Source organism: Microtus pennsylvanicus, chromosome 8 (assembly GCF_037038515.1).
Source record: "Microtus pennsylvanicus isolate mMicPen1 chromosome 8, mMicPen1.hap1, whole genome shotgun sequence".
Taxonomy (NCBI): domain Eukaryota; kingdom Metazoa; phylum Chordata; class Mammalia; order Rodentia; family Cricetidae; genus Microtus; species Microtus pennsylvanicus.
Genome location: NC_134586.1, coordinates 7,242,501 through 7,264,966, shown reverse-complemented (window position 1 = coordinate 7,264,966; position 22,466 = coordinate 7,242,501). Strand labels below are relative to the sequence as shown.

The following is a 22,466-nucleotide window of genomic DNA, read 5'->3' as shown; positions in this document are numbered from 1 at the left end:
ACTAGGGTTTGACTGCAAATACTCAAGTGTCCTGTCTCCTTCTGCAGATCAAAACAGAACCAGCATGGGGTTTGTATGTAATCGCAACACAGTACGTCCAAACTTGTGAATGAAATGTTTGCGTGGGAACCCAGCTGCTCCACAGACTGACTTCTGAAAAGCTTGACTAAAAGCATACACTCTAGAAACAGAAACTGCTTCCAAACCCTGGCTGAAAACTGACAGGGAAAGGCAGGTGCCACGCACACCCTACTAGGAGTGAAGGAGAACCATTTATTCTTTAATAACATTTAATTACTTCTTACTATTTACAAAAGCAAACTCATTTAATGGTAGAAAATTAGGCTATAAAATTAAGTACAAAGGAGTATACTTGACAGTAATTATGTAATAAATACATGTTGAATGATGATGAAGAAACAGATTGATGTATGTGTAGATGACATACGTGATAGACATAGTATAAATATATAAATGAAGGAAGAATAACAACCACCAAACACACCTGCCATTCAGAGTCTGCCTCTGTTAACACACTGATTCCTATCTTGCATACACACTAATAGCAAGAATGAAAACACACACACACAAGTATATACAAAGAAGTCCATACATACACACACACACACACACACACACACACACAATTGCTTTCATCAGTGTTCCTGTTTCTATGGCTAGCAAGAGAGAAGAAAAAGATACACACCTAAAGTTTGCTAATCCACACATTTTAGTGTTGCTAAAACGGTGGTTCTTGACCCCTTTGGGTTAAATGACCTTTTCACAGGGGTCACCTAATGTCATTGGAAAACACAGGCATTTGCCTTATGATTCTTAACAGTAGCAAAATTATCATTATAAAGCAGCAATGATAATAATTTTAGGGCTGGAGACTAATCAGGTTCTTTAGATACATACATAGAGATTATAGGTGAGGACTCCATTAAAGGGTGGCAGCTCTGGGAAGGTTGAGACCCACTGCTCAAAAGGCACACGTGACCCCTGCTGAGCTGGCTTTTCTCCCAGGAGGCCCTCCTCCTCTCTCTGTGGACCTTATCAGATCTTTCAACTATCTCCCAATCAGTGTCTCTAACACAGTGATGCCATCTGTTCTTGTCCTCAGCCCCAGGGCTGTTATCTGATGAGATGGTACCTGAGGAGCTGGAGCTAAGGGTTCTTCCTCTGGAGACCAGGCTTCCGACTCTTCATGAGCTGTGGTGTCTGCTGCCCCAGAGGTCCACAGCTGCCCTTGCTCAACCCTGGCCACTTCTTGTCCCTTCAGTTCTTGCAGCATTTTATATTTTCCTCATGGAAATGTGGAAATGTCATGGCTCTCAAAATGGCCCCTGGAGGGTATAAGGGGTGAGTTGTGCCCACTGAGGTCTATCTGTGGACATGCTTGAGGCTTTTATGACTACTGTAGGGGTTTGTGGCTATTGGTTTTGCTGTTTGGGGCAAAAAAAAAAAGACTTGTTAACACCTGCCCCACTAATGGCTTTTTTTGTGGCAGACATAAGTTGCAGCTCATGACAGGGTAGGTACAGGAAACGTAAGTAGCTATTTTAGTTGAATCCAAAGCCTGTGTTTGTCTTAGGTAACAGGTAAACATATGCACAGATATATATACACACTTAGGGTTAGAATTACAATCTTATTTAAGGTAAATAGGCAAATTAATTTATTGATTATATCAGTTACTTTTCTCATTATTGTGATCAAACACCTCATAAGATGCAACTTCACAGAAGGAAGGCTTGCATTGGCTCACGGTTTGAGCACACATCCATCAAGACGGCCGTGCCTAGGCTGCTCTTTCAGATTTACCCCTCCCCCACCAACATCACCACACCAATTCTCCAACTCATCACGCACCTGTAGATAAAGAAAGAATGAACAAAAATGGGGAGAAGAAAGAGAAAGAAGACCTAGGGAAGACCCAGAAATGTTGGGGCGACATAAAATCAGGCAACCCGAAGCTTCCATCATGAATAGTTCTTGACGGACAAAAAGAAAAGGGAACAAAAGTCATCCCATTCCTTTCGCTGGTCTATTCCATACCTGCCACCGTGACTGTGCATGGAGCAGAGAAAATAGCAAAGAGGAGGCGGTGAGAGGGTATGTCTCACTGGCTGCATTCAATACGAAGGACTAATTATACACTCATTTCATCTCACCTTCAATTATTTCAAATCGTATACTGCCAACAGCCCCAAGCGAAGCTCAGCAGACTGCAATCCTGTCGATTCAGTAGCTGGGTTAAAACCGAGTCTCAGAGTTAATTATGTTGCAGTTGTTGAAAACAGAACATCTATTTTCATCCCCTGTGGTGATCTAAGTGTGAGCAGATTACATCAGCGTTTACAGGGAACTCTTCCCTGCTCACACCTATTTCAGATGTAGGGCAAACAGCAAGTTCTCCCAATCTGTCCTGAAATACTATCTGCTTAGGCTAAAAAGTATTTAGAGTAACAAACTTTATGCCAAATATAAAAAGAATTAGTCATTGTATCATTTCCCTAAAATATAGATGAAACTGATATTCTTCATCCATGTTTCAAATATGAAAAGAAAGTTCAATGAAAGAAATAGTATAGGCCACATGGTAGCATGTCTTAAACTCTTAACTGCAATGTGTTTGGGTAAGAGATCAAATGTATGTATATTAAGGTTAAGTTTGAAAAAACAAAACCAACAGGAAGTTGCTGCTTTAGTGACTTGCCCCACTGCTCTGAGAAAAGCAAAGAAAGGAAGGGTTTGTTCCGGGTCACAGTTAAAGTCCGGTCCATCATGCCGCAGGGGTTTGTGGTATCCCATTGCATCACTCCACCTGCAGCCTGGAAGCAGAGAGATGAATGCTGCGCTCACTGCCCTCTCTCCTTCTTATGCAGCCCGAGGTCCCAGCCCATGTGATGACGCCCTGGTGTGGGATATTTGCACACTGTGTGAGTATGTGTTGCTGGGACTTTGTGTCAAACTCTGCCAAGAGAAGGTAGAATAGTCCTTGAAAATCTGTCAGATATATTAGGCCTGTAGGCTGAAGATGGATACCCCAAAGTTGCAGAGAAACCCTGGGTAACTGCCCAGGCAGCCATCTGTCTTTGTTATTTCTAAATCTTTGGAAGTTGCTTTCTCTGCACTTCAGTTCACTCAGGTAAGATCATATCCTTCTTGGATCATTAATGGATTTGAAGATGAGATAATTATAGTAAGTTTTCCTGTTACCAAATTCAAAAAGAAACTTACATAAGTGCTATAATGTTTTTAAGATTGGGAAACATAAAACCTTAAGTTATGTATCTAAGATATTTTTACATATAAAAATATTTTTTAGGGTGGTAATACAAGTTATAATAAAACGTGATTTAGGTATAAAACTTTAGACTCACTAAGATAGGATAAATAATACAACACTTTCTTCAAATTTGCCAAATACAAATCAACTAGACATTATGAATCTCATACTTACCTGATAATTGCTCTTACTATACATACTTTTATTATGCTAGATGTAAAACCTTTCCTTTTCATTTAGACAAAGGAGGAAATGTTGTGGGATATATATTTGCTGTGATTGGTGTAATAAAAAGCTGAATGTCCAATAGCTAGGTAGGCGGTATAGGCAGGATTTCCAGGAAGAGAAAGGAAGAGGAATCTAGGCATGTAGGAGAAACAAGGAGATGTGGAGAGAAATTAGGAGGTGCTAGATGGAAGAGAAGTAATAGAACGTGATAGAACATAGATTAATATAAATGGATAAATTTGAGTTATGAGAGCTAGTTAGAAACAACCCTAAGTGATAGGCCAAAATTTTTTAATTTTATAATTAATAAGAAGTCTCCATGTCATCATTTGGGAGCTGGCTGGTGGGACAGAAAAAGACCCATTACAATACCACTCACATTCAAGATGGATCTGCCCACCTCCATCGCTGCCAGGTGTGCCTAGGTGCTTGTCTCTGGGTGATTCTGGATGCTGTCAACTTGACAATGTTCACCATCATAGTTGGTGACCTGTGTTTGTCATTAAATTTAAAAAAAAATATTAGCCCACAACTTTCGGTGGGCTGGGCAGACAGACTGCCAGTCAGACTCCTACACACGAGGTTGGAGGAGCTGGTGCTGATGGTTGTAGTGGGAAGAAGCTTATTTGTTCCTGGCTGCCCAGACCTGAAATAATCACACAGAAACTATATGTATGTATAGCTCTTACATCTTAAATTAACCCATTTCTATTATTTTATATTTTATCGTGGGGCTCGTGGTTTACCCGTACTGGCATGTGCGGGTGTCTTTCTCCTTGGCAGCTACCTGGTATCTTTCTGACTCCACCTACTTTCTCCTCTATCTCTGCTTGCAATTCCCGCCTTCCCCCATTCTGTGCTGCAGTAGGCCCAATGCCGATTCTTTATTAGCCAGTGGTATTCACAGCATCCAGAGGGGAATCCCACATCAGATGGTGCTGAGGCAGAGCCAGCCTCAAAGGCAGAATTATAGGACCTGCTCTGCTCAGCTCTCACAGCCTTCTTTCAGGAATTGATTTGCATTAGAAAATCTCCAATTTGGTGTAAAAAAAAAATCTCTAATGTTTAAGGAAGAAAGAAAAAAAAAGATGCTGGGGAACTTGAATATTTTTGTCACAGTTGAGAGGAAAAGTTATCCATTTAAGATGCTAAAGGAATTTTAAAGTAGCAAGTGACCTTATTACTACTAACCTAGGGGGAGAGTCAGATACACACTGTCTGCTGGGCTTTCTGCCACAAACAACCGCTATTTCCAATGATATTTTTTCCTCCATGCTTCATGTGGTGTGAGTGGAAAATAACCCCTTTGTGTTTGGTTCCGTGGCACTATCTGGGGAGGCTTGGGAAGCCTTAGGGAGAGGAGCCTTGCTGGAGGAAGTGTGTCAGATGGGACATGTCTTGAGGCGTCACCATCGAGACCCAGTGCCTATCTACGCTCTGACTTTGAATTACCCAGGTGTGACCAAGCGGCTTGACATTCCTGTGGCCTTCTCTGCCACAATGGACGGTATCCTTAAACCCCGAGCAAACACAAGCCTTTTATTCTGTGAAGTTGCCTCTTATGAGATGTTTGACCTCAGAAATGAGAAAAGTAACTAATAGAATGGACAAATTAATTTATTTGCCTATTAACCTTAAATAAGATTCTATGTAATTGCTGGGCAGTGGTGACACATGCCTTTAATCCCAGCACTTGGGAGGCACAGGCAGGTGGATCTCTGTGAGTTTGAGGCCAGCCTGGTCTACAAGAGCTAGTTCCAGAACAGGTTCCAAAGCTACAGCAAAAACCCTGTCTCGAAAAACCAAAAAAAAAAAAAAAAAAGATTCTATATATTCATGTACTATACCATACATACATACATATATATGTATATATATATATATATGTACCTGTGCATGTGTTAACCTATTACCTTAGACAAATACAGGCTCTGAATTCGAACTAAAATAGCTATGTACGCTCCCTGTACCTTCCCTGTCACGAGCTACAGCTTGTGTCTGCCATAGAAAAGCCAAAGTAAGGCGGGCGTTAGCAACTCTTTTAAAAATATCTCTCTAAGTCCCAAAGAGCAAACACAAAGCCGCGCGTGTATTTATTGTCTTCTCATGCTCGTCTTCATTAACTCCTGCTTTTACTGAGCAAACATTTGCTCACCTGTTCTGATGGAAAATGAAGATCATAAAATTAATTCACGATGTTTTAGAAAAGATTAAAAATATAATTCAGGAAAGGAAAATATGTCATGGCCATAAGCACATTTTAAACCACTGGGACATTTCTCCAGAGTGCTTGCTGTCTGTATCTGTATCCTTTAACTAAGATCACGCACAAATATATCTCTATTTTGATAAGGTCTCACTGTGTAGCTCTGGCTGGCCTGGAGCTCACAGAGATCCACCTGCTTCTGTCTCACTAGTGCTGATATTAAAGGTGTGCGCCACCACACCTGGATTGTTTTGTGGGGAAAACAAATAAACAAAGAAAAACCCCTAGTCAAAAGCATTTCAAAGTCATTTAAAGACTCTGGGTGGACTTTATGTTTTAGATGTGGGGTGTAGCAAACACATGGACTGGGTTTCCCATTCCCACAGCGGAGCCCCTGCTTTGCTGCATGGCCAGTCAACGCGATATCAACTTAGCCAGTGGGCTAGGTCCAGTCAATGTGATGAGGGCTCAGTCAATGAGGCCCAGACTTGATCAATGGGATTTAGGGGCAGTCAGTGGGAAGAAGAATCAGTCTGTAGGATTCCGGGTCAGTCAATAGGATAGGGGTTCAGTGAGTGAGATATGGGTTCATATGAATTTGAGTGCCATGAATACTGAACTAAGCTAAATGTGGGGAGATCAGGAATTGGGGGCCCTTGATGTGGAAGGCAGTTCCCTCACTCTGCAGACTGGTGATGGCTACAGATCATATACAGTGTGGCTTTTGGAGTTCTTCCCATTTCTGTCCATCAGGAACACCGCCCTGGCTCTGAAGGGCCTCTCAGCAAAGCCTTTCCCTGTAGCCTAACTTTCCTGGGTTCCTCTGCAACATCCTAACGCCATTGAAGGAGGCACCCAGTTCAGTGGTTGGTCCCTTTGGCCATCTGATCTTTTATGCATTACACATTTCGCGATTGTTCCTTTATGACTGATTTTATTAGAGGCATTTTCTCTCACAGGGTGGGAACACTTTAGAAGTTCTCAATACATGCTAATTTTTTCTTTTTTCCTTCACAGAGCACCACAGTTATTTGCACTCCCATTGTTGAGCGGCACAGGAGACTGTGGGAGCATCCATAGCTTTTCACTTTATTTTTGCTACTCTGGCAGTTAAAAATAGAGAACATGCTGTTTTGATGTGAAAGTATTTAATTATTAATGCAGTTGAATACTTGCTAATCTTAGGAGCCATCTGTATTTACCTCTTCCAGATCTTTCCAATGCTATAGCCAATCACCGCCCAAGCTTCCATAATTTCCATGGATGTCTACATACTATATTCACAGAGAAGAGACGTCTGCCCTTCTTCCTGTTAGTACTAAGGCAACTATTCTTTCACAAATGGTTGTTTGTGGCTTTTCCTTTTTTCATGATTGTCTGATTAGAACAAATTTACAAATTTGGAGGCATATATAAATCACTTTTTCTTGCCATTTCTACAATCAGTAAGTACTGTCCTCGGGGGGGAGTATGCATATGAAAACTTTCTAGTTTTAGCATTTGCTCCTTATCTTTGAAGTATTAATCCTTTACCTGGATTAAATACTTATCCCCATTCACCCAGAGTTACCATACATTCCTTGACCTGGATTGAATACCTATCCCTGTCCACCCAAAGTTACCATACATTATGAACCTCAAGATACCACCTCAGAAATGGGTTCAGTATAGATTGTCACCATTAGGTCATGGTTAGAGTGGCCCTAGCCCAGTGTCCTTATAATGGAAAGTCTAGAGAAGCAAACACAGAAAGAAGGTCATGGAACCACAGAAGCAGAAACTGGAGGACTTCGGGTTGACTTCTGGCCAATAGCAGAAGTTGGCTGAGATGGGGAAGGCCTCTTCCCAGAGTGGCAAACAGTTCAAAGAGCACAGGCCAGAGCTGGAACCTCAGTCTTCATGACTGTAAAAGCATGGGAGACTGGAATAGGCCAGTCAGATCAGCAGGCACAACAGAGCAAGGCTCCAAGTCCCACAACCAGTTTAAAAACACGCAGCAAGGGACCACAGCCTCCATATCTGTACTTCAACATTGTTTCCAGATCCGAGCTTTCCATATTCCCAGATTTCTGTGCTATTCTGGTTACACTGGCTCAGTTTAGGATTGTGACTCCTGATCCAACCCCCCATTCCTTGCTGTCTTCCATCTTCCTCTATCCCTGTCCACCTTCTCGGGTTTTGTTCTTGACTTTGGATGTAGGGTGTCTCGTGGATTTGGCTAAATTGGTTGACCAGGAAGTTCCAGGTATCTACCCATCTTCCCCAGCTCTGCGGTTAGAGGCATACACCACACCAACTTTCCTGTGAGTGCTGGGGTATGAAGCCCAGTTCTCATGCTCTTGGGAGTCCTGAACCCCGGTTCTCATGATGGCACTGCAAGCATTTTGCCCTCAGAGTCATCTCCCCAGCCCCACTTCTTGATTCTTCTTTGGAAAACCTAAGCCTGGAGGACAAATCTTTGCTTTTTCCCTTATGTGATTTGGAATAACATTCATCTCTATGTGCTGTTTGCTTCTGTCTACATCGTCAAGGTTGAAATACAGAAGACGTTGCCTTTCGGCCTGCGCTTGCTCTCTGCAGCGTTCACTGCAGACTGGATTTCCTTTCTTTGTTTGTTCGTTGGAGACAGGGTTTCTCTGTGTGGCCCTGGCTGTCCTGGAACTCACCCTATAGACCAGGCTGTCCTGAACTCACAGAGATCTGCCTACTTCTGCCTCCTGAGTGCTGGGATTGAAGGCATCTGCCACCACCACCCAGCTTGCTCCCCCATTTTAACATATTACTTTTACTAATGCTTTGAGAATGTCATATATACATACAATGTATTTTGAACATAATCAAACATATCCCCCATGTCTTCCCCTAACTTCTCTGGGACCCAGCCCTCACTCATAGTCCCCACTCCCAGAGCCCTAGCTCTTTTTATCTTCTGATAATTCCCTGAATCCAGTTTGTGCTATCCATATCGGCATGGGTGTGGGCCACTACCGAAGCATGGTTGGCTGCACTCCTGAAGGAAACGGATTCTTTCTTTTCTAGCATCCGTCAACTGTTGAAAGCTCCTCAATTTCAGGTGGGGCTCCTGAGCCCCTTCCCTTCCATGTTTTGAATTTTTCTTCCAGTCCCTCTGGAAAGCCATTTTTACTCATGTCTTTTCCTGTGGGTATTTGAGTCACTTTTCCTTGGGTTGTAGGATTTCAGGGGTGCCTGTTAATTTTCTTTTTTTTTTTTGGTAATAGAAAAATAAACATAAAGAAATAAAACCTCATTTCCAGACGACATTTGGCTTCAGATTGGTGTCCACATTATTTTGGGGGCCGCAGGTGCCAATCATTTAGATATTCATACGTTTTGTTTTTTAGATCTAGACTTACAGAGAACGCTGCAGTACCAACTGCTGAACCTGCCTTGTATCTAGCTAACATTCATCCCTAAGGTCTGCCACACTGTGAAAGGCTCTTCTGCTCCATTGGGCAGGCTGTCTGATGGCTTAGGATTCATGAACAGAATAGGATTCTTCTTGCAATGACAGAAAAACTGCACCTCCATCTCCCCAATTCCAAGGATGCTTGTCATCCCTCACCCTAGATTGTCCTCCTAAGAGATTTTGTTCATCTCTGCCTTCAGATTTCTGTCTTTCTTGTGTACTCTTGGTCACCTGCAAGGCTCTGCATTGTGGAGCAAGACTGGAAAGAACACACAGAAAGAAAAGATACAGCAAAGGTGACCAGCCCGGAACCAGCCAGCTAGGAAAGCCACACACTTGGCTTTGGGGTGAGTCACCACCGCTTTCCATATTCCCAGATTTCTGTGCTATTCTGGTTACACTGGCTCAGTTTAGGATTGTGACTCCTGACCCAACCCCCCATTCCTTGCAGTTGGTAGAAATTCCCATAGTCTCGAGCAGGGCACGGTGATTCCCTTGTCCTTATTTTCAGTTGTCTTGTAAGGTGTTTAATTTATTTATTTATGGTGATTTAGTTAAAACAAACACCCTGGTACTTGATGGAGTCCTACTCTGTGTCAAACACTCAATTGGACCCTGAGAATAAAAGGATGCGGAGAATGGACCCAACACCTTTGGAAGGCTAACCCTTGTTGGTGACAGGCATGCTACACACGGTGCTCAGAGGCTTCCGTGAGCAGCTCCATCAGATAGACAAATGAAGCTGGAGTCTGAGACAAACAGGACAAAAGGATGGGATGGTGAGCTGTAATTCCGTTAGGAGATATGGTGATCTATGAAGACTACTGACTTGGGATTTTAATACAATACTATGCTGTAAGAGAACATGTGACCTCAGCCCTAGCTGAGGAGCTCTCGGCAGCTGTTGGCTGCTGGGGTAGGGAGAGTCTGTCTTCTCTAAGGGTGTGGCCCATGCTTCAGTTTGGGACTCCAGTCCACAAGATGGTGTGGCTCACACTCACACTTCTCCGCTTACACTCTCGGACATGTAAGTCAGACCCTCACAGACACACCCAAAAGCATGCCTCGCCAGGGCCCAGCGTCTCTTCATCCAATCAAGCTGATGTCAAAATTAACCTCGACAGAAGATAGGTATAGCTATAGAGAGAAAGGGAGGGAGGAGGGGGAGAAAGAAGGAGGAAAGGAGAAAGACAGAAAGCCAGGGAGAGGGAGAGGGAGAGGGAGAGGGAGAGGGAGAGAGAGAGAGAGAGAGAGAGAGAGAGAGAGAGAGAGAGAGAGAGACTCAAAAGCCACATTGGTGAACATCAACATAAAGGTTACATATAAGGGAGCCATCAACAAAGGAAGCCAGGCAGACAGATGGGAATGGTGGGCCTCTGGAAGAACCACTTTCAAGAACACAAAAGCAGGTGAAGTCGAGTCATAAGTATGAACAGATACTACCTTCCTTCTTCCAAATGACAGAGTCTCTACCACCAAATACCCGTTTGATAATGACCTCTTCGACTGGTGATAGTCAGAAACTTTTACAGAGCACAAAAGCTTTCAGCAGTAAACGCTGCTGTCCAATAAGAAGCCGCGTTAGGAAGCCTGTGCCCCTGGGTATTCAATGCTACCAGGCACAAGGTATTACCCACCGCATATTTGAGATACAAGCCTCTTGGCTGCACAGAGTTTATGGCATGAGAGGTGACCCAAGGGAAAAAGAGAGGTGTGGGGGGGGGCAAGCTTGCAAGAGCCTCCAGTCAGGGCCAGCAGCAGACCTGTGATTGACCTCTGACCTCTGACCTCTGTGGCACTTCAAGGCATGGGAGAGCCAGGTCTGTTTCCCATTAGTTCCCAAAGGCCATCATTCATCGTAGTAGGATTTGTCCTGGGAAGAGCTAGCTGTCAAAGTAGGATGAGCAAAGACCACTACAGATTCCATTCTAATCTTCTGCCTAAAATACCTTCCCAGCCCTCAGCCCTCTGTTTCCAGCCCTAAGAGAGAGTCGAGATGTCCGCAATTCCTCTACATGAAGAGTTAGCCCATTTTATGAAAACTCTAAGTTTTCAACGGGTAGCTCTGGATAGATACAAAAACATGGAGAGGAATAAAACGTGATTCCTCATCAACCACAAGAATGCATCCATAAAGACCGGTTTATCCGAGGACTTGTTATTATCTTGAGGAGAGGGACAGCCAAAACACAGGTCTGGCCAGGGAGGGTTCCTGCGGCCAAGGTGTGCACTGGAAACAACAGGGTGTCTGTAACAGTGGGGGTGGGGCCAGTGTAAAGAAGAGAGTCCCGGCTTTTCTTCTCTTTGCAACAATAAGCTGTTTTGTTTAGGGTTTGTTGTTGTTGTTGTTGTTTGTTTGTTTGTTTAGGGGGTTTCAGGAAGAGGACAGGGTTCCACTATATAGCCCAGGCTAAATCTGCTAAACTTGCAAGATTACAGGAACTCAGAGTTATGGGAGTACACCATACGTGTCCTCAGCAAACATGATGACCTCTTGGGACCCTGAGTCTTCACGTTAAGATATACTGCCAAAGGACAGTGTGACATCTTCCAAGAACCACAAATATACATATCTCAGGGCTGGGGATGTTTGTTTGCTCAGTGGCAACGCAATGATAGAGCCGTGAACTCAATCCATAACTCACATGTCAGCACGTGCACACAAAGACGTCAACCTAAGAACTATCTATTATCCCCAACATCCCAAACGATGCTTCTGAGATAGTCATTCTATAATCTGAGTAGGTACATTTCTGGAAGTCACCCGAGAAGAGTATTTTAATATCTAACCTATGACAGGAAGTCCTTCTGTCTAGGCTATAGTCAGAAGGTGCCATTCACACTTAGAATTAATCCAATTAAGAAAAGCTCTCCCTTAGAGATGTGCCAGAGACTTGTCTCATAGTTGATTCCTGTGGTGGTTTATAAAAGAAACATGCTCTCCATGGACTCAGGTATTTGAACACTTGATCCTGAGGACTTTCCCTCAGCCCCATGGGAAAGCCTAACTTACTATTCTAACAGTATCTCCTTCAGCCTCCCACTGCCATCTTCACTCTCAGAGTAATCAGTATGGATTTCCTCCCCTGGGCATCAGAGGAGGCAGAAATAAAAATCCAGGGCAAATAAATAAAGGACATTGAGCCTATAATTCGCGATGCTAGAGAAGCTAAATAAGAAGATGAACCCAAAGAAAAACATATAGGCATCTTCCTGAATATTAACCTTCATCAGGTGATGAAAGGAGACAGAGACAGAGACCCACATTGGAACACCGGACTGAAATCTCAAGGTCCAAATCAGGAGCAGAAGGAGAGAGAGCACGAGCAAGGAACTCAGGACCGCAAGGGGTGCACCCACACACTGAGACAGTGGGGATGTTCTATTGGGAACTAACTCACCAAGGCCAGCTGGCCTGGGTCTGAAAAGCATGGGATAAAACCGGACTTGCTGAACATAGCGGACAATGAGGACTACTGAGAACTCAAGAACAATGGCAATGGGTTTTTGATCCTACTGCAAGTACTGGCTTTGGGGGAGCCTAGGCAGTTTGGATGCTCACCTTACTAGACCTGGACGGAGGTGGGTGGTCCTTGGACTTCCCACAGAGCAGGGAACCCTGATTTCTCTCTGGGCTGATGAGGGAGGGGGACTTGATCGGGGGAGAGGAACTTGATAGGGGGAGGGGGAGGGAAATGGGAGGTGGTGGCGGGAAGGAGGCAGAAATCTTTAATAAATAAATAAATTTAAAAAAACAAAACAAAAAAAATCCAGGGCAAGAAAAGCCAATAAAAAAAAGTCCTTGTGGGAAGAAATCACCTGAAAAGAATAAGGAGGGCCCTAGGGCAGGCAGATGCCTGCCATACAGGCGTGAGGTCCTGAGTTTGGATCCCTGGGACTCACATAAAATCACTCAGTATGCCAGCCCCCTGGCAATGCCAGCCCTCAAGATAGGGTTCCCAGTGCGAGTAGACAGAATCTGCAAGATTCAGTGAGACACGGCCTCAATACATAAAGTAAAATAAGTCAAGACGGATCAAGGAAAACAATTGGTGTGAACTTTGGGGCCCACATGCCATGGTTCTAAGTACTTGTGAAGATGCATGTATACATACATGCAAAAATGGAGGGTAAGAGTCTGGGATGGCCAAGGACAGGCTAATTCTATGTGGTGCTCATGCAAAGGGTCTAATGTCTTAGACTGAGCTGCTGTGGATTTTAAAATGTCAAGTTATTAAAAGATGGGAATAAGAATCACTGATCTGATGTTGGTCAGTTCTAACACATTTGGGAAAATTGCCGGTTGGATTTTGCTACTGCACTGGGAAGGAATGACTGCCAGTGATACGCTTGGAGGACCCCACAAACAGGAAGCCAGTGGGTAGCAACCAGAAAGGAAACCACAAACAGGAAGGCACAAGCTGGACGCCAGTGGGTAGCAACGGGAAGAGGTAAGCTCTGTTCTCCCTCCTCCAGCCTCCCGCAGTCCATTCCAGTGTTCCTGGGATGGCCAGTCTTGGATATCAGCCTGAATATGTGACTTTGTCGGCTACATTTCTGTTGCTGTGACAAAGTCCCATGGCTAAAAGCAACTTAAAGAGGAGTACATTTCGGCTTTTCCAGGGGAAAAGTCCATGATGGGGAGGAAGGCCTGCAGCAGGCGGCTGAATCATGGAACATAGAGATCACATCTTAGCTACACACAGGGAAGCAAACAGCGTGACCTGGGAGTGAACTGAAGCCACCAGCCCTCGAGGTCTGCCCCCTATGCCCCATGACACATCCTCCAACCTTCAGGCTCCACCTCCTAAAGGTTCCACAACTTTTCCAAACAGCACGGCTCACTCAGGATCAAGTGTTCAAATACCCGAGCCCATGGCAAGTATGTTTCTTTTATTTAAACCACCACAGGAATCAACTATGAGACAAGCCTCGGTCACATCTATAAGGGACAGCTTTTCTTAATTGGATTAAGTCTAAGTGTGAATGGCACCTTCTGACTATGGCCTAGATATAAGGACTTCCCAGAATCCAATGTGACTCTCCAGGAATCCTCCAGTTCTTCAGCACAAGATTGGGACGGCTATGTCTTCTAGCCTGGTTTTTAGCCTCTCCAGTGTGAAGATACCAGTGATGCACTGTCCAGACTATACTGTGCAAGCCAATTTAATAATTCCTCTTCTAATATAAATTCATTGCTTTGGTTTTATTCCTCTAGAATATCTGATTAATACAGAAGATATCATAGAACTGGTTGGCAAAGAAATGTGATCTGTAGGTGATAGTACCACAGATCAGACTGCAGAACAAGGGCCAGCAAAAGGGAGGCAGAAACCTAAAAGGTGACTGATACTCCGGAGACACACGATGTAGTGACCATGGTGGGTGAGAAAGGACTCCTGCATTTGCGAGCTGCTCGGTCATCATCTGGAGGTAGTTTCAACCAAGCTAGGGAAGACTTCAAGGATTTCGAATTCAGTAACAGAACAATTGAGATGGGAAAGATTATAGGATCCACAGACTGGAGCAACGAGGAGATTGGGAATGCTAGTGTTGAATTTAGTGTGCCCATTGGGTAACCAAATTAATATTCAACCCTGGAGTTGAAAATATAGCCTGGGAGGGAAAGAACATAGCAGAATTTATGTAGCGTTGGGAACTATGAGACTAGGTGAGCTCCTAGTCTAGACAGTAAATAGAGCAAGGGAAAGCAGGATGTTAGATCCCTGGATGAAATTAGCCGTGCACATACGGGTGAAGGGAGAAACGAGCTAAGTCACAGCCGCTCAGACAAGAGAATCAAAAGATCAAAGGCATCTTAAAATCCTTGACAGCTCAAACAAGATGGAAACTGACTCAGACAATTGGTTCAATAACAGTGTGAGTGAGGAAGAAATTCCAGGAATTTCCAAAGTGGAAGACATGAACTTGGAGATTGAAAAGTCCCGTTGAGTGCCACACAATGAGAGGAATCAGGCCAAAACACAATAATTATGAAATTTCAAAATATAGAGAAGAATGACTGGGCATGGTGGCTCATACTTTGTAATCCTACCACGATGCTGAGCCAGGAGGATTGCCATGAGTTTGAGGCCAGCCTGAGCAAGAGTGAGACTGTCTTGAAAGCCAAAACTGAAGACCCCCAATGCAGAGCAGAAGGGAACCAGACTGTAAGGCAGGTGGCAATAAAAGCCCGGATTGCATACAAAGAGATCAAGACATGGAATATCATCATTTCATCTCCCCCAAACACTGGACCTGGAAGACACTGGGCAAACTTCTTCAAAAGGTTGAAAAGATTTATAAATTAGAACGGCATTCTGGGGCTAGAAACATGGCTCAGAGGTTAACAGCCAAGAGCCCTTGCTGACCTTGTGGAGGACAGGAGTTCAATTACCAGCACCCATGACGGGTAGCTCACAAATTTCAGCTCCAAGGGATCTTATGCTCTCTTCTGGCCTCCAAGGGCATTGCGTCTAGGTTGCATCCTGACAGATACATAATTAAAAATAAAATGTTTAAAAACATGTTTAGAAATAAAATTCTAATAAAAACATTCATAGTATATGAAAGTATAATATTGACAACGTCAGACATAAAGGCCCTCAACACTTTTGCTTTCTTTTTCTTTTCCTGGGGAAACTCTTGGAGAGTAAGTGCTCAAAAACTGCAAAACAATATTTTAAAACAAAAAAAAACCGTTGCCAAGAAAAACATGATTCAACTTAATAGGAATTCAGAGGTCCCATTCATGTAAAGAGCAACACTAATCTGTAGGACAATGGTGGAAGAAGGTTTCGGAATGATTAGCCTTGCACTAGAGAATAAAATGTGTGTGTTTCTGGACCCATTCCTCTAAAAGGATGCTTTCTGGTGCTCTGGGCTTCACTTAAGCTATCGGAGCTCCTGGAGAAGGTCGGAGAAGTTGTGAGAGCAAAGAGCATTCAGAAAACAAAGTAAACCAGAGATGGGACAGGTGTGGGACAGGTGTGTACCCCAGGTAAAGGGACTAGAACACCAGGCCCCTAGCACATGAGAACATGGTCACTGGCTCAGGTGACAGAGCTGATGTGGCTGTTGATAGCGATGACTTGTTCTCGCGCCTATTTTTTCAGTGAGAGGAAAGGATATTATTAGCTGGAGGTGGATGAGAAGACAGCATTGAAGTAAAAGATGTGTCCTTAAAAGATGGGGTTTGAACCAACATGGAAAATGGTCTAAGACTCCCTACTTGTTCTTAGAGGTGCATGGGCGGCCTCTCCAGTCCCTCTTTCTCTTCAGATTGTTAAGCACAGCCAGGGGAAGGTGATGGAAGCTAAGAATAACAGACATTATCCCCAAATAGGGAGCAAGCCAAGAATGACTCACAAGCTCCTTGTGGTCACTACTAGGGAAAGAAGAGGTCACATGCAGAGGGGTTGGCAGAAGTGAAAAGTGGTGGACAGAGACAGTGGCTGAGCCCCCAGAAGAAAAGTCATTTTTGGACTTTAAAGAAAGCTTTGCAGTCAAAATATCAGAAGTGTTGATGTGAAAAGATGAGCAACAAAAATGAGCAGAGATGCTGAGAGAGAGTCGTCACCCTTAATCTCAGACAGACGTAATCACCGTTTACCCAGCCAGGACATGGCGAGAGTCTAGCTGAAAGCTACATCTATAAGCAGTTATTTGGTGGTGGAATACTTCTGCAATAAACAGCTCCAAGCCACTGGAGATAGGAGCTCTTGTCAATTATGCTCTAATAAAAAGCTTCCCCATAGTAACCCGTGGAGGCAGGCTCTCTTTCCACTGGCTCATCACGCTAACATTGTCACGCTGTGGCTTGAACGTGGTTTGCTCCATTTTTACTTTTGTATTGTTAATGTTTATCAGATGTGGATTCTTCACCTGCTCTTATATCCTGCTGCTGTTTGTCTCAGTTGCTTTTCTATTGCGGGGACAAATCATGAACACACAGCTAATAGAGGAAAGCTTATTTGGAGTTGCAGAAGGACAAGACTCTATGATGGCAGAGTGGAGGCATGACGGCTAGATCTGGAAGCTGAGAGCTCACATCTTAGACCACAAGAAGGAAGCAGAAAGATAATTTGAAATGGTATTAGTCTTTAGAATACCTCCTCCAACACAGTGACATCCAAGCTTCCCCCAAACAGTGCTACCATTCTGGACACTGAAGTTGAAGCCTGGATCACGTTGGAGACCCCAAGATATTGGAGATGCCAGGATCTTGGGATATCTGCCATGGAGAGTTGATAACAGGGAATGGAGCCGGCTCAAGAGAAAAAGTATGTTACAGTCAACAAATCTGAAAGGAATTGGAGATCTGAAGAGCATTTTGACATCAGACATGGAGATGTAGAGTTTAGAGTTTGCCCAGATGGTTTCGGTCATGCTTTGATCCGACATTGCCTCACTGTGCTCCCTTCCCTATGTTTTGGAACAGTAATGTATATCCTGTGTTGGAAGTATGTGACCTGCTTTTTTCATTTTGACTTTATGGGGGATTACAGTTAATATATTGCGTGGATCTCAGAAGAGATTTTGAACTTTAAAACATTGTTGAGGCTGGGATAGACAGTGGGAACTTTTGAAGTTGGACCAAATCCATATTGGATTATGGTATTACTGCAAGCTTATAGGGGTCAGGGAGTGGAATGTGGTAGTTTGAATGCAACTGGCCTTTATAAGCTCATATGGTGTGGCACTATTGGGAGGTGTGGCCTTGTTCGAGTAAGTATGGCCTTGTTGGAAGAAGTATGTCACTGTGGGGGTGGGATGTGAGACCTCAATGCTCAAGCCACATCCAGTGTCTCAGTTCACTTCCTGTTTCCTCTACAAGATGCAGAATTCTTCAGCTACCTTTCTTACATCATGTCTGCCTGCACAACCACCATGTCCCGCCATCAGAATGATGGACTGAACCTCTGAACTGTAAGCCACCCAATTAAATGTTTTCCCTTGCAAGAGTTGCTGTGGTCATGGTGTCTCTTCACAGCAACAGAAACCCTAACTAAGACAGTGCCTGAAGAAGTTGTGACATCTTCGGGAAGAGTCACTGGGGAAGTGGGTTGTTTGGGACAGGCTTTGAGATATATGATGCAGTCCCATTTTCAGCCCTAGCTCTCTGCTTCCCGATTTGCCCATAAAGTCACCAGCTGCCTCAGCTCCAGCGGCACCACCCATAATCTGGTCCTGCTGCCATGATACCACGCTGCCTATCTTCTCACCATGCTTTCTCACCATGATTGACTGTACCTCAGCAAATCATGGACCAGAATAAATCCTTCCTACATTAAGCTGCTTCTTTCAAGCATTTGATGTTTTTCACTCTTAGAGTCACTGTTCTCCCAAGCGTGGCTTATCTGTGATACCAACTATCAACCCCTAGGTATAATCTCTCCAACCACTTCCCAGTACACAGATGATACTGCTCATGAATTATTAAGACACATAAATATTCATGTCTATTGTGCAGTCCCACAGCCATACTTTAAGGTTTAATTTCGTATCGGGAAAAATCCTTGCTTTTCTTTCCAGTTCACCGATTCTCTCTTTAGCTGTGTCTACTCTGATGTCAGTCCACCTCAACAATTATTCTGTGTCTACTCTGACGTTAGTCCACCTCAACAATTATTCTGTGTCTACTCTGACGTCATCCACCTCAACAATTATTCCTGTCTACTCTGACGTCATCCACCTCAACAATTATTCCTGTCTACTCTGACGTCATCCACCTCAACAATTATTCCGTGTCTACTCTGACGTCAGCCCACCTCATCAATTATTCCGTGCATTTCTAAAAGATCTACTTGTTTTCAATTTTGTTTATTTTTAATTCTGTATTGACTCATCATGTTTTGCTACAATGAATTCATGTTTTGTAACTTAGCATACCTGACAATGTTCTAAGTTCTCAGGCATTTGTATGGGTGATTATTTTGTTTGCCGTTTGTTGCTAAAGATGATCATTGTCAATGTCCAGAGTGCACGGAAGGGCTTGCTTATGAGACCGCATTTGTTCGAACATGGTAAGCGAGAACTCTGAGAGCATTTCTCCGGGTGAATTTACGTTAGCTTCTATCGGGCACTGACGGCTACTCCTGACCTTCAACCACGTAAAACCACTGTTCAGGTTCACCGCAGGGAGGGCACTTGGAGTCTAGGGCCTGGCCTCTTTTTCTAAGCTTCAGTGTGTGATCTTTACAGGTTTTAGGATCCTACTTTCTGTTCTGTATTTGGATTTGGGGAGGCTCGGGGAAGCATGCAGATGCCCTTGAACTTTCTCATGTGTTTAATAATGTATTGAAAAGCACATTTAACCCAAGAACAGGATGTATTGCAGCAGGAGGCCCACTGGAGGAACAATCTGAGACATCAGGCAGATTGATCTCATTGACTCTGCTGCATTATCTCAATTTCTTAATAGTCCTGAGATGAAGAATTTTACTCCCAACTAACAGAAAGAAGGTCAAACAACTCCGATTACAGAGCTATAAGTGTAGAAGTATTAAACTCAGAAGCAGATCTGTTGGTGCTGGGATTGAAGGTAGGGCATTGTATGTGGTTGGCAAGCACTCTCCTGATGAGCTATACACCCAGCTCCTGACCCCCATGCTATCTACCACTATGTAGCATTGCCTCTCATTTGCGCGCTGTGCATCCATAGCCTCCTAGATGCATTTTCATCACTACTGTGCTCAATCTGGGCATTTCTTTCTCATCTCTACTGCATTCAATTCTAGCTTTAGGTCTGCTTTCTAATCCAACTGAATGGCTAATCCTTGGTGCTAGCAGTGAAACACTGCTCTGCGTTTGAAGATAAGAGAAAGAAAAAAGTCAGCAGAAGGGGTAGAAGTTTCAGGAACTCCATCTAAAACATGTAAACTTCAAAGAGATACTGTTCTGATCTTATTATATAAGCCCAGGTTACTTTCCTTAAAAATCAGAATACTTTTGTAAAGTACATACATAAAATGTTTGCTAGGAAGAGGGGGAAATGGCTCACTCATGAAGTGCTTGCTCCCACGAGGGAGGACCTGAGTTCAGATCCTCAGTGCCATGTAAAAGCCATGTGCAGTAGTGGGGACCTGTAACCCTAGCACTTGGGAGACAGGGGTGTGAGAATCATGTGACTTTGCTGGTTAGCCAGCCAACCCAGCTAATCGGCGGCCTCTAAATTTAGTTAGAATTCAGAATTTTTTTTTCAGAAAATAAGATGGAAAAGTAATTGAGAAATACATACAGTGTTGACTTCTGGCCTCCACGTGTGTATGTGCCTGCACATGTATGTGCATGTGTGTGTATGTGTGTGTACATGAGTGTATGTGTGTGCTCCATATGTATGTATTTTTGCATGTGTGTCTGTGTGTGTATGTGTGTGTATATGCGTATGTGTGTGTGGTGTGGACACACACTCACATACACATGAGAAAGGTAGATAAGAAACAGAAAGAAAACAGTTGTTGATGAATGAAGTCTGGTGTTGCACAAACCTACAGGCCACAAAAGGACACATTCATAACAGAGGAGTCTTCCCCTGAGTTGGGGTGGAACAGGAATATCTCTAGAGGAAACCAGAATATGTTGTGCTTCATCTTATTCAGGGACAGACTCTGGGCGGTCCCCACACCTTATTTCATGTTGACTAATTAGGTGTCAGGGAGAGGATTCTATCCAGTGACACTTCCTTTGTGACAGAAGTAATCTGACCTGGGTTTTCACATCACGACAGATCATACCAAAAACCACTCTGAGATTTGACAATGGGCACATAGAGCACATAAATAACACGTAAGGAACTGAACAGCTGCAATTTAACTCCTGCCAAAAATGCTAAACGATCTGATAACAGTTAAGAAAAGGATGGCATTTCTTAAATTATTTTGAAGGATACTTGAACAAACACACTTCAAATCCAGTAGGTCAGACCCACGGGTGAGTCCCCTACTGTCTCTTTCTTTCTAAACAGTCTTAGCTCATCCAGTAGGTTTCATTCATGAGAGACTGACCCCCAAATGCTCCCATAGTGACTGCCAAGTATTCTGAAATTGATATCGTAAAGAATTTTCCTTCTGCCCTCCAAAGTTTGATATGGTATAGTCAATCTAATATAACTGCACGCTCTCATACATTCTGAAAGCATTGCCGTTTTGTGTGCTTGTGGCAAATTGGTCGTTTCTTTGCTTTTAGTTTAACAAGTCAGTTCACAATTGCTGGTCGGAAAGTCGGACCAGGGCCAGCATGCTGGATATGAGTAGTATTGAGTGGGCAGGATTCTATGCGGGGCTCCCAGCAAAAAAATCGATCCCCCTGTCCTTTCCACCATCTCTAACAGAGAGAGGAAGCATGAAATCCCCAGCCCTCCCGCCACACTGCCTGGCTTATTTACCGTTCCCTCCTCCATCCTTCCTGCCTGTCCAGATGGCTTCCCTCTTTGTTTCCCAGGCTGACTTATGCTCACTCCCTTTAAGACGCTGATGACTTCACAGACCTTCCTCTTCAGTCCCCACAAAACCAGAAACCTCCAGTCTTACCTCTGGCGAATTATGCTGGGATTAGCTGTCACCAGCTGAGTTTTGGAGCCGACATCTCTGGTGTACTCACTTGACAAGGGAGGGAGATTGCATCTAGAAACACAAAAAGGAATGCTTCAGAATGACTCATGTACTTTTAAATCAAGTCGATGATAAGGACCCAAAGAGGAAGGTTAATTCTGGCTCAATTCACAAATAACTGTTTTCAGCACCTTTCCCTTTCATGGGCATTAGATGACTAATTCACTATTAGCATTATCAAAGTCCTGGGGCTTATGTGATTTGTGTGTGTGTGTGTGTGTGTGTGTGTGTGTGTGTGTGTGTGTGTGTGTGTGTGTGTGTGTGTTTGTGTGTGTGTGTGTGTGTGTGTGAAAGAGAGAGAGAGAGAGAGTATGTGTGTGTGGGGGGGTGTTGTTGTTGCTGTTTTAGAAGCAAATGTCAGTGACAGAAGTAGATGATCTACCAAAGAAAAGAGACAATAACAACAATGTCTGTTTTACTAAAAATATATCTGAAGTATGGTATTCTACACCTGCAATCCCATACTTGGGAGGTTGAGGATACAGATAAACAGATAGATAGATGATAGGTACGTGACAGATAGATAGATGATAGATAGATAGATAGATAGATAATATAGATAAGATGAATGAATAAATAAATAAATAAGAAAAATAAGTAGAATGAATGAATTAATTAATTGTTGGCTGATGTTTCTGTCCTGCCTGGTTCCTATAGTTGTTAAGTCCCAAATAAATCACACAGAAGTCTACATTAATTATA

The 22,466-nt window shown here is 43.5% G+C and overlaps 1 protein-coding gene across 1 annotated transcript in view; it reads right to left on the bottom strand.

Annotated features, from left to right (window-relative positions):
• St8sia1 (ST8 alpha-N-acetyl-neuraminide alpha-2,8-sialyltransferase 1) overlaps positions 1-22,466 on the bottom strand; it is a 141,255-nt gene that overhangs the window by 22,948 nt on the left and 95,841 nt on the right. Inside the window, exon 4 of the mRNA XM_075982354.1 lies at positions 21,684-21,776. Within this exon, the coding sequence (XP_075838469.1) occupies positions 21,684-21,776 (93 nt within the window). The remainder of the gene's footprint in view (positions 1-21,683; positions 21,777-22,466) is intronic.